At 43.7% G+C, this 13,556-nt stretch overlaps 1 protein-coding gene across 1 annotated transcript; it reads right to left on the bottom strand.

Annotated features, from left to right (window-relative positions):
* Positions 1-519: 519 nt before the first annotated feature.
* Positions 520-1,953, bottom strand: LOC135554943 (somatostatin receptor type 5-like). Its single transcript, XM_064987331.1, has one exon. It carries the CDS (start codon positions 1,951-1,953, stop codon positions 520-522), a length of 1,434 nt encoding a protein of 477 aa, XP_064843403.1.
* Between the last annotated feature and the right edge of the window lie 11,603 nt (positions 1,954-13,556).

Here is a 13,556-nt window from a genome sequence, read left to right on the forward strand (position 1 = left end):
AGCTACACAAGGTGCCTCTTTTTCTTCTGTCCTCTGTTCCTCCAGCTAAGGTGTAGCGAGGTGAATGACTAGGAGATATAAGTGACGCTACATTCATCTATATATAATTGATTGTCACATTGTGCAGTAAAAATGTAATACAATTACAATCAGATATGTCAGATAAGTTTGGAAAAAGGCACAGACATTATGTACATACAGTGATCATGTGGTAAAACATATAAACACAGATTGAAATTAAACAAATGTCTTCAGAAACAACCTAGTATATACACTGTTTTACAGGCAGTATCAAGTCATTGTAACACAAATTCCATTGGCTTGATGCAGAGTTCAAACACTCTCAGCCCATTGATCAGAAATGTAGCAATAAATTATGAAAGGTGCTATGGCCTTACAGAGTGCTTCTCTTCTCTATATGTGTATAGCGCTGTACATTTAAATAAACATTACATGAATGCTACAAAATATTAATGCAAGTTCCATCAGGTGACTGACTTCGAAGACAGTTATTTTACATTATAAGTAGCTTATCTCCAGTGAAGAGTTCTTCTCCACTGGCTCCTCTGGCAGTGGTTTGACACTCCCATTTGTGTGTCCATTATGCAGGGATGCTGGAGGCCCCAAGCTTGGGCCTTTCCCACCAATGTCACCAGCTTTGGCTTTCCTTTCTGGGGATACCACATGCTCAGATGCCCCTGGAGCTGGTGCCTTGGGTGTTAACAGGGCCAGGGAACTCTCAGGATGTCCGTTCCCATTCTGGGCGATCCGATAGATCTCCGTCATCTCTGTGACGTCCTCCCTGTCGTCATCATCCTCTTCCTCCTCCTCATCTCGTACAACCCTCCTCAAGCTCTCCCGGGGCTTCAGCACCCTCCCTCTCTCCTCCTGCTGCTGCTGGCGCTCTGTCAGGTCGTGGCTCTCCACCTTGCGTGAGGAGCGACACAGGGCCTTGCGGAAGCCCCGCTTAAAGTTTTCTGACAGGAAGCCGTAGACGATGGGGTTGGCGCAGCTGTTGGCGTAGCCCATTACCACAACAAAGTAGTAGAGGCCCGGGTACTCTGATGGCAGAGACACCAGCAGGTTGAGGATGTTGAGGGCGTAGAAGGGCAACCAGCAGAAGACAAACACGGCGACCACTATCACCACCATGCGCGTCACCTTGCGCTCCGACTTCCTGCGCTTGGTGGACGTGGCGTGGACCTTCTTGCCAGAGCTGCGGATCTTGAAGACGATGAGCAGGTAGCAGAGGCAGATGATGAGGAGTGGACAGAAGAAACCCACTGTGGACGTGTAGATGATAAAAGCCGCCCGCCAAATGTCGGCCGGCCGAGGCCAGGAGATATTGCAGGTGCCGCCCGTCTTGTGGACGTTGGCAAAGATTACCACAGGCAGGACTACCAGGAAGGAGATGGCCCACACTGTGCCGTTGACCACCTTGGCCACCTGGGGCCGCCGCCACTTGGAGGAGCGTATGGGATGGACCACTGCCAGGTAGCGGTCAATGCTCATGACAGTTAGGCAGAAGATGGAGGTGAACTGGTTGATGGAGTCCACGGTCATGACCAGGCGGCACATAAAGGAGCCAAAGGGCCAAAACTGGAGGGTGTTCTGGACAGCCAGGAAGGGCAGGCCCAGCATGAAGAGCTCATCAGCGATGGCCAGGTTCAGGATGTAGATGTTAGTCACAGACTCCGTCTTGGAGTAATGCAGCACAATGTGGATGACCAGGCTGTTCCCGCCAAGGCCGATGACACAGACGATGATGTAGATGAGTGGGATGAGGACCCCTGCTACACTGGGTCCTAATGGCATCTCTGGAATGTTGGTGGAGTTTATACAGTTGAAGAGGGTGTCGTTGAGGAGGGTGTCATTGAGGAAGGTGTCATTGCATAGTAGCAAAGACAGGGGGAGGTGGGGGTAAGGGCTGGGGACTGTTCTGTTCTCCCACATGTCCTCTGCCATCTCTGAGGGGGCAGTGAGCAGAAGTCCAGGCAGGAGAGATGGAGGAGCAGGGGGATGTCTGTCTGTCTCTCTCAACTCCCACCCATCTGTCCTGTGGAGAGACCAGAAAGACTTGTTAAACTGAGGAGATCTTTCATATGTCATATTCTATTGAGAAGCATCTGTAGCTCAATGGAGAGAAGGAGAGACTGTGACAGACTTGACAGCGGCTTTATGTCTGTTATGCCTCTTATGGGCTCTTTCAGGGCCAAGGCACAATAGTAGCCAGACAATACGTCATTGAGGGTTTTCCAAACAGCTTTAGTTGTGTTCTTGCACTTTATTCAGGTGAAAGCCTTCTTTGGTAAATTCCCAGAAGCATGAGGTACATGAGAGAAGAAGACGTCAGTGTCTGGCTGTGTGAAAAGCTGCTGTTAAAACAAGTCTCAAGACAAATGAAGAGCTGGGGGAAACAATGAGAGTGGAAAATGAAACAAAACAAAAAAGAGCAGCAGGTGGTGGAGGTCAAATGAAATGATAAGTATGAAATTATAAAAAAGTATAGGTAAGCAGTCCAGCATGAGTCAGACAGGAAATAATTAAGGCCAGACAAGGAGTAAGGGCATGGAGAGAAATTGACCAGATCGCAACACCTGTGTTTGGCTTCTCTTTGTGGCTATTGACCCCTCAGACAAATTAAACAGAGTGTGTTCCCACAAACAGCCACTGCTGGGGCTAATAATTGACATTTTATTGGTAACTAGGTACTCTGGTGCACCACAGACCACTGTGTGTAGCTCTTCTGCCAACACATATGCTGTCATCGGTGTGTATGTACTTGTGTGAATGTAAATATGGAGTGTGTGTATGTGTGCACAGTTAATGTGAGACAGGAGAAATATCAGGTAAGCTCAAAGGCTTTGGAGGGCCCTTTTTGTATCTAGCTGTGGAGTCGCAATGCCACGCTGGGTAAACATCCACTACTGATGACGTCTAGGGGTTCTGGAACAAATTAACACCTGGCTTTCTCTCTCTCTATCTACCTCCTTCCATCATACTGTGTAGATCCCATGAAAACACATACAGGACTGACCCTGGATTCATCTCTTTATGCTAAGAAGCTGTAACAGCAATGTATATAGTTTTAAATCACTTGCAAAAATGTGACTTGTTTTTTTTTTAAAGATGATTATGTATTGATTTTAACATAACGACCTGGGTCAAGCAGGTCATCCTTTGTCCCTGGGTACTTGGTCCTGTGTCATAGGTGCCATCATCACAAGAGAGGTATTTGGTCAGCAATGGATGTACTGAACTACAAAATGGACACATACACATGAATTCTAGGGACTTCCCACTGGGCAGAAACTGGTTGAATCAAGGTTTCCATGTCATAAAAAAATGTCATAAAAAATAAATACATGTGATGATGTTGAATCAATGTGGAAAACTGATTGGATTAGCAAAAAGTCATCAACGTAAGGGATTTTTTTTTAAACCAAACTTTTAACGTAAATCCAACGTGATGGTGCAATTGTTTGTTGATTTGACGTTGACTTTACATTAGTTGACAATTCAACCAAATATACATAAAACTAGTAGTTGAACGGATATCTGTACCAAGTGTTTTAGAACATTACATTACATTTAAGTCATTTAGCAGACGCTCTTATCCAGAGCGACTTACAAATTCTGTCAGATAAGTGAAAAGGCAGTGAGGGAAATATACCACCTGCAGTGCCTTAGGAAAGGATATACACCCCTTGACAATGTCCACATGTTGTCACATTGCAGCCCTATTCTAAAATGGATTCAATAAATACTAATCCTTGGCCATCTACACACCATACCCCATAATGGAAAAGAAAAAAATAGGTTAGAAATGTTTGATTTATTTTTTTTAAACAATAAAAAACAGAAATAGCTTATTTACATAAGTATTCAGACCCTTTGCTCTGAGACTCAAAGTTGAACTTGGGTGCATCCTGATTCCATTGATCATCCTTGGAATGTTTCTACAACTTGATTGGAGTCCACCTGTGATAAATTCAATTGATTGGACATGATTTGGAAAGAGACCCACCTGTCTATATAAGGTCTCACAGTGGACAGTGCATGTCAGAGCAAACACCAAGCCATGAGGTCAACGGAATTGTCCCTAGAGCTCTGAGACAGGAGTGTCGAGGCACAGATCTGGGGAAGGGTACCAAAACATTTCTGCAGCATTGAAGGTCCCCAAGAACACAGTGGCCTCCATTCTTAAATGGGTCTGAATACTTATGTAAATGTGATATCAGTTTTTTTGCTTTGTCATTATGAGGTATTGTGTGTAGATTGATGAGGGAATGTAATACATTTTAGAGTAAGGCTGTAACGTAACAAGTGGAAAAGGTTCTGGGGTCTGAATACTTCCGAAGGCACTGCATATCTAAAGGACATCTAAGGCATTCTGAAAAGCTGTTTTCTTGGGGCTCCTCCGTAACCAGTTCTCAGTGCAGCCAGTAAGAGGGAAAAGAACCAGCATCCTCTCTGAGAGGGGGCTGTTCTGGACAGCGTCTTATGACCAGCGAAAACACTGAATTCATCTAATAACGTAGCAGCTGAGGTACTTTGTCATACTTCACAAACACCTGACAAACTGTCACATTGAGAACATTATGCGATGAATGTCACACTGGCAGCATCTTCACGACAGATTTATCTTGTTAAAAAAGTGGAAGGGATTTTGACAGCGTCATATCTTTCTTGAAGATTCAACACCATGTCTTGTGATGCCAATCTAGCGTCATTACACCAACGTTATGTAGACAGGGTAACTGGCATCAAGCCTGACACGGAATCGACAACATGTCATATTTATCACCACAGTTAAATGTAATCCAATTATATTGTCATGCTTTTCAAATCTATTCGTTTCTGTTCCATGAAATATGCATAATAATATTTTCTGTTTTCGGAAATGTAATTGAATGAATTTTTTTCAGGATAATCAAAACCCTACTTATAATTTTTTTCAGGATAATCAAAACCCTACTTATAATTTTTTTCAGGATAATCAAAACCCTACTTATAATTTTTTTCAGGATAATCAAAACCCTACTTATAATTTTTTTCAGGATAATCAAAACCCTACTTATAATTTTTTTCAGGATAATCAAAACCCTACTTATAATTTTTTTCAGGATAATCAAAACCCTACTTATAATTGCACAGACGTGAGCTGAGCTCATTGATAGGGTTCATCAAACACTCCGACTGTTTCCTCAGTTCACTACAAGGTTATTCACTTCAAAATCTGGAAGCTGAGGTGAAGCAGATTCAAAGCAGGCTTTCCACCTCACTGACGCTCAGGTTCTGATCTGAGGGAGCAACATGAAGAAAGACCAACTGTGAAAATGTACTGGCAAAGGAACGTGAGAGATAAACAGATGTTTTAGGGGTAGAAGAGAAATATAATACAGTATATACACTGAGTGTACAAAACATTAGGACAGACTGACCAGGTGAATCCAGGTGAAAGCTGTGATCCCTTATTGATGTCACTTGTTAAATCCACTTCAACACTGCTGGGTTTTTCATGATCAACAGTTTCCTGTGTGTGTCAAGAATGGTCCACCACATATAGGACATCCATCCACTTTCGACACCTTGTAGAGTCCATGCCCCGACTAATTGAGGCCTTTTGGAGGGCGAAAAGGGGGGATGCAACTCAATATTAGGAAGGTGTTCTTAATGTTTTGTACACTCAGTGTATATTTCTTAAATTATTCATTTTGACTAAGAGCATTTTCCTACATCGCACAATTTCTATATTCTAAATGGTTTGATTATTTTCATGCGAGGTGCAAACATTTACCATCCTCCAACATTGGTGCTGGTTTCCCCGAGCTGTGGATACACCAGGGAGAAGGAGCGTGTTGGAATTGCTGCCATAAATCAAACAGAACCAAATCAAGGGCACACATGACAGGCTAACAAGTTCACGCTCTGAAGTCTTCAGCTCCACATGGAGAAGAGAGGGATGCCATTGCATTTATCATTATCCTTGGGTTATGAACATAACATTGTCACCAATGCCTTGATTTCCTTCAGTTATTAATTTATTGTTAGTGGAATGGTCTTTGCACAATTTGTTTTCCTGAAGACTCTCTCTTATCTCCAGCATTTCTCTTCTCTGCACAGATTACAAATTGGGGTTCTGAGCTGGTCAGGGTACCATGGGGAAGGGAGGAATATAGTATGAATGCAGACCACACACATCTTTTAATCAATGTCATTCTCTTTTACTGCCACTCGGGAGCCATTTGTCCAGTGAACAAATATTTCTAAATGAGTCTGGCCAGTCAGTGCGGCAGTGCGGAGTTGCCATGGGAAAAGAGACATAAAAGCTAAGTGACTACTTCAGAGCTGCATCCACGCAGTCAGCCCTCTTAGCCAGATCAATTGTGTTCCATAGCTGGGAAGAACAGAAGACACATGCCTCTTAAAGATGATCACTAATGCACATGATCATACACGGTTTATTGGGTACACCCATCTAGTACTGGGTCTGGCCTTTGCCACCAGAACAGCCTGAATTATTTGGGGCATGGAATCATTGCTCAATTGATATCGAGGGACCTCACGTGTGCCAGGAAAACATTCCCCATACCACACCACCGCCACCAGCATGTACCGTCGACAACAGGTAGGATGAGGCCATGGACTCATGCTGCTTACACCAAATCCTGGGATTTGTCAGAACAGGCAATGTTTTTCCACTCCTCAATGGTCCAGTGTTTGTGATGGCGTGCCCACTGGAGAAGCTTTGTTTTTAACTGATAGGTGTGGAACCCGATGGGGTTGTCTGCTGCAAAAGCCCATCCGTGACAAGGTTTGACAAAATGTGCATTTCGAGATACACAGCACTGTTGTACTACACCGCTATTTGCCTGTTTGTGGCCCGTCTGTTAGCTTGCCATTCTCCTTTGATCTCTCATCAATGTGCTGTTTTTGCCCACAGGACTGCTGCTGACTGGATGTTTTTTGTGTGTCACACCATTCTCTGTAAACCCTAGACACTCTCGTGCGTGAAAATCCCAGGAGGGCGGCTGCTTCTGAGATATTGGATCTGGCGCGCCTGGCATCGATGATCATACTTTAATTAAACATTTTATTTCACCTTTATTTAACCAGGTAGGCCAGTTGAGAACAAGATCTCACTTACAACTGCGACCTGGCCAAGATAAAGCAAAGTAGTGCGACACAAACAATAACACAGGGTTACACATGGAATAAACAAACATACAGTAAATATAAACATGCCTGTGTATATTGGTTCCTAACTTCCCTGAAAGTTGCATATCGCGGGGGCTATTCGATGCTAATGCAGTCCGCCACAGGATGTTTTAGTGCTGGTCAAGGGCAGTCAGGTCTGGAGAGATCCAAGGGCTATCTTTTTCCTTCCAATCTGTTCCTGGTTTTACATTTTTTGAATGGGGCATGCTTATTTAGGATGGTGAGGAAAGCACTTTTAAAGATTAACCAGGCATGGAATGAGGTCAATATCCTTCCAGGATACACGGGCCAGGTCGATTAGATAGACCTGCTCGCTGAGGTGTTTTAGGGAGCGTTTGACAGTGATGAGGGGTGGACGTTTGACCGCAGACCCATTACAGATGCAGGCAATGAGGCAGTGATCGCAGAGATCCTGGTTGAAGACAGCAGAGGTGTATTTGGAGGGTAGGTTGAATAGGATGATAACTGTGAGGGTGTCCGGGTTTATGGATTTAGGGTTGTACCTGGTAGGTTTATTGATAATTTGTGTGAGATTGAGGGCATCTAGCTTAGATTGTAGGATGGCCGGGGTGTTAAGCATGTCCCAGTGTAGGTCACCTAACAGTACCGTCTTTGACGATAGATGGGGGGCAATTAATTCACATATGGTGTCCAGGGTACAGCTGGGGACAGAAGGTGTTCTATAGCAAACGGAAACTGTGAGAGACTTGTTTCTGGAAAGGTGGATTTTTAAAAGTAGAAGCTCAAATTGTTTGGGCACAGACCTGGATAGTATGACAGAACTCTGCAGGCTATCTCTGCAGTATATTGCAACTCCACCGCCTGGCAGTTCTATCTTGTCGTAAAATGTTATAGTTAAGAATGGAACTTTCAGGGTTTTTGGTGGCCTTCTTAAACCAGGATTCAGACATGGCTAGGATATCCGGGATGGCAGAGTGTGCTAAAAGAGTGAATAAAACAAACTTAAGGAGGATGCTTCTAATGTTAACATGCATGAAACCAAGGCCTTTTCGGTTACAGAAGTCAACAAATGAGAGCGCCTGGGTAATGGGAGTGGAACTAGGCACTGCAGGGCCTGGATTAACCTTTATATCACCAGAGGAACAGAGGAGGAGTAGGATAAGGGTACGGCTAAAGGCTATAAAAACTGGTAGTCTAGTGCATTCGGAACAGAGAGTAAAAGGAGCAGGTTTCTGGGCACGGAAGAATAGACTCAAGTGACAATGTACAGACAAGGTTATGGTAGGATGTGCATACAGTGGAGGTAAACCTAGGAATTGAGTGACGATGAGAGAGGTATTGTCTTTAGAGACACCATTTACACCAGGTGAGGTCACCGTGTGTGTGGGAGGAGGAACAAAAGGGTTAGCTAAGGCATATTGAGTAGGAGGCTCTACAGTGAAATAAGACAATAATCACTAACCAAAACAGCAAGGGACAAGGCATATTGACATTAGGGAGAGGCATGCGTAGCCGAGTGGTCATGGGGTCTTGTGAGTAGCTAGGCGGGCTGGAGACACGGCGATTCAGACAGCTAGCGGGCAGGGGCTAGCAGGCTAGCAGAAGGGCCTTAAGGGGATGTCGCGACGGAAGGGTCAGTTGTAGCCCTCTCGGGCGGTTACGTCGGCAGACCAGTCATGATGGATCGGCAGGGCTCCATGTGGTAAAAGGGTCCAGGCCAATTAGCAAAATAGGTATTGTACCTCAAGAAAATTGGCTGATGGGCCTCTACAGCTAACAGTCGATATGCTCTAGACAGCTAGTGGGCCACGGCTAGCAGGCTAGCAGATGGACATTTAGGGGACGTTGCGACGGAGGAGCCTGTTGAAAACCCCCTCGGGTGGATTACGTTGGTAGACCAGTTGCGAAGGATCGGCGGGGAGTGGCTGATGGACCTCTTCAGCTTGCCGGGGGATGGGCCTAGCATAGGCGAGCTGCAGGCTAATTGGTGCTTGCTTTGGGACAGAGACGTTAGCCAGGAGTAGCCACTCGGATAGCAGCTAGTGGCAGCTAGCTTGTGGTAGGAATCCGGAGATGTGGGGAAAAAGGGTTCGGTATGCTCTGGGTTGAATCGAGCTGTGCAGACTGGCAGGAGCTGTGCAGCCTGGCTAAATATTAGATGATGACCGCTAGCAGTGGCTAGCTGACTACTAGCTAGTAGCTAGTTATCTGGCTAGCTTCTGTTGGGGGTTCTGGTTCTGTTGGGGGTTCTGGTTAAAGAAAATAGCAGATCCATACCCCATTGGGTGAGCTGGGTTGCAGGAGAGTATGTTGGAGTTGAGGTTAAAAAATCTTTAAAAAATATATACAAATTATATACGAAGAAAATGCAAAGGAAAAAGATATATACATGTGACACGACAGGACGAAGACAAAGACACCTGACTGCTACGTAATCTTGGAATGATACCATGCGCAAAGTTGCTTAGATCACTAGTTTTTCCCATTCTAACGTTCAGTCGAACAGTAACTGAATGCCTTGATGCCTGTCTGCATGGTTTATATAGCAAGCCATGGCCACGTGACTCACTGTCTGTAGGAGCGAACCATTTTAGTGAATGGGGTTCGTGTACCTAATAAACTGGGAACTGAGTGTATTTTTTTATGTTTCCATAGGCGCTTTCTGTCATGAGGATATATTGCTATGGCAAGGTTATTGAGGGACAGGGAGTGCTCTCGTTTTCTTGGGCATGATATAAATGGGACGACAATAACAACAAAAAACAACAGCAATCCAATGTTTTTTGACAACTGCCACCCAGTCCTGCTCTTGGCTTCATCATGCTCTTTGATACATGTGTCACAGCCTTTGATGCCAGTCTATTTTGATGCTCTTCGATTGTTTGAGGGCCTTGACTCAATGCTGAACACTTCCTGTCATTTTTCCTCTTGCCCATCTGAGATAATGGTTAAACATGAAGTTCATAGAGATAGAGACCCCTTAATTAATCATTTATAAACAGTTTAAAGAGAGTTCACTTACCATGTATTAATCATTGTTCCTATATTTGTAAATGTCAATAAGCAATCTCTAAAGAGTAATTTATATTCACAATTTGTAAATGATTAATAATGTTCTACTGTTGTACTTATAAAACAGTTATAAAGAAATTATTATCAACTCATAAGATGATTAATAAGGTATTTGTTAATGGCTGACTAATGGTTTGATCTTTATAAATCTATTTATACACTGCTCAAAAAATAAAGGGAACACTAAAATAACACATCCTAGATTTGAATGAATTAAATATTATTATTAAATACTTTTTTCTTTACATAGTTGAATGTGCTGACAACAAAATCACACAAAAATTATCAATGGAAATCAAATTTATCAACCCATGGAGTTCTGGATTTGGAGTCACACTTAAAATTAAAGTGGAAAACCACACTACAGGCTGATCCAACTTTGATGTAATGTCCTTAAAACAAGTCAAAATGAGGCTCAGTAGTGTGTGTGGCCTCCACGTGCCTCTATGACTGCTGACATACTCCAGCCACATGAGGTCTAGCATTGTCTTGCATTAGGAGGAACCCAGGGCCGCACCAGCATATGGTCTCACAAGGGGTCTGAGGATCTCATCTCGGTACCTAATGGCAGTCAGGCTACCTCTGGCGAGCACATGGAGGGCTTTGCGGCCCCCCAAAGAAATGCCACCCCACACCATGACTGACCCACCACCAAACCGGTCATGCTGGAGGATGTTGCAGGCAGCAGAACGTTCTCCATGGCATCTCCAGACTCTGTCACGTCTGTCACCTGTGCTTAGTTCTAAACCTGCTTTCATCTGTGAAGAGCACAGGGCGCCAGTGGCGAATTTGCCAATCTTGATGTTCTCTAGCAAATGCCAAACGTCCTGCACAGTGTTGGGCTGTAAACACAACCTCCACCTGTGGACGTCGGGCCCTCATACCACCCTCATGGAGTCTGTTTCTGACCTTTTGAGCAGACACATGCTCATTTGTGGCCTGCTGGAGGTCATTTTGCAGGGCTCTGGCAGTGCTCCACCTGCTCCCCCTTGCACAGAGGTGGAGGTAGCGGTCCTGCTGCTGGGTTGTTGCCCTCCTATGGCCTCCTCCACGTCTCCTGATGTACTGGCCTGTCTCCTGGTAGCACCTCCATGCTCTGGACACTACGTTGACAGACACAGCAAACCTTCTTGCCACAGCTCGCATTGATGTGCCATCCTGGATGAGCTGCACTACCTGAGCCACTTGTGTGGGTTGTAGACTCCGTCTCATGCTACCACTAGAGTGAAAGCACCGCCAGCATTCAAAAGTGACCAAAACATCAGACAGGAAGCATAGGAACTGAAAAGTGGTCTGTGGTCACCACCTGCAGAACCACTCCTTTATTGGGGGTGTCTTGCTAATTGCCTATAATTTCCACCTGTTGTCTATTCCATTTGCACAACAGCATGTGACATTTATTGTCAATCAGTGTTGCAGTGGACAGTTAGATTTCAAAGAAGTGTGATTGACTTGGAGTTACATTGTGTTGTTTAAGTGTTCCCTTTATTTTTTGAGCAGTGTATATAGTGCCATCAGAAAGTATTCACACCCCTTGACTTTTTCCACATTTTGTTGTGTTACAGCCTGAATTAAAAATGGATTAAATTAAGATTTATTTTCACTGGCCTACACACAATATCCCATAATGTTAAAGTGGAATTATGTTTTTAGACATTTTTACAAATGAAAAGCTGAATGTCTTCAGTTAAAATGTATTCAACCCCTTTGTTATGGCAAGCCTAAAAACGTTCAGGAGTAAACATGTGCTTAACAAGTCACATAATAAGTTGCATGGACTCACTCTGTGTACAATAATAGTGTTTACCATGATCTTTGAATGACTACCGCATCTCTCTACCCACACATATAATCATCTCTAAGCTCCAGTAGCAGTGGGTGGGTAAAATCACTTGGGAAGCCAAGCCAGAAAAAGAGGCATATTACAACCTATGTGTTGTAATAATTGCGTTGTTTGCTCTATAACCTGTTAGTTCATGTGCCTTGCGGCCGTGATATATAGACCTAAAGGCCGAAATAATAAGAGGACACAGTGGCAGAATAAATTCAACCCAACTTTTGTTTCATCACAAAACCGGAGAGCAACCTCTGTCTGGTGAAGTCCACAAAGCATATTGTATGTAGTGACAACTAAAAGATACCAAAAATGATTTAATCCAATCAATGTAACCTAAATATGATGTGGCTGTCCATGGTTCTGATTTATGTGTGTATGTTGATTCACCTTACTTGTAGAGAAATGCCAATGCTATCTTCCTCTCTTTCATGTTGACGAAACGTCTATGTCCTAGGCTACCTGGCTAACATGCTTGCTCGTGAGCCTAACTTCCTTTCATGGACCATGTTAGCTAGTTAACATTATCCTTCTACATCTAGCTACATATTGAGCTTCCATCCTCACAGGCTGTGGGCACAATGTATGAATTTATGATTGGATCAGAATCTCTGTTATAATCATTGGCCAGTATGGAGATTTAGGTTAAACCACAAGTCCAAATCCTTATCTCCCTCCATGGATAATTTAGGAATGGGACAATTTTACCTAGCTAGTTAGCCACCAGAGGACAACGACACAACGAGATGCAACAATTCAAGATGTTTCTGTTAATGACGTATTGCTCTTGATGTGATTTGAGTGAAGCCAAATCCAAATTGGCTTCTCTTGACACGTTGTTTTGGTGCGCCAGGACCATTCACAGTTGTGCTCACTCAGTTTAGCTCAACACTGATAGGCTATAATTTTATACTTTATTTTATCAAGGGAGGCCAAATTCTGTCTTCCTGTGCATTAAACGCTACGGGAGGCAACGGGATATTGAATATCCCTTTGCGCATGGTGAAGTCATTAGTTACACTTTGGATAGTGTATCAATACACCCAGTCACATCCTAACTCAGTTGCCGAAGAGGAAGGAAAACGCCCTCTAGTTAATCCACAATACTAAGCTAACTGATAGAGTGAAAAGACGAAAGCCGGTACGGAATAAGAAAAATTACAAAACATACATCCTCTTTGTAACAAGGAGCAAAAGTAATACTGCAAAACATGTGGCCAAAGCAATTATTTTTATGTCCTGACTAAAAAGTGTTATGTTTAGGGCGAATCCAATACAACACATTACACATTACATCACTCTCCATAGTATAGTGGTGGCTGCACCATGTTATTTGTATGCTTGTATTTGTTTAAGGACTAGAGGAAAACCTGGTTCAGTCTGCTTTAAACCAGACACTGGGAGATTAATTCACCTTTCAGCATGACAATAACCTATAACAAAAGGCCAAATCTACACTGTAGTTGCT

Source organism: Oncorhynchus masou, chromosome 15, assembly GCF_036934945.1.
Source record: "Oncorhynchus masou masou isolate Uvic2021 chromosome 15, UVic_Omas_1.1, whole genome shotgun sequence".
Taxonomy (NCBI): domain Eukaryota; kingdom Metazoa; phylum Chordata; class Actinopteri; order Salmoniformes; family Salmonidae; genus Oncorhynchus; species Oncorhynchus masou.

Bases quoted from the DNA above. Each gene is read 5' to 3' on its own strand.
- LOC135554943 (XM_064987331.1), bottom strand. From the start codon at position 1,953: ATGTGGGAGAACAGAACAGTCCCCAGCCCTTACCCCCACCTCCCCCTG.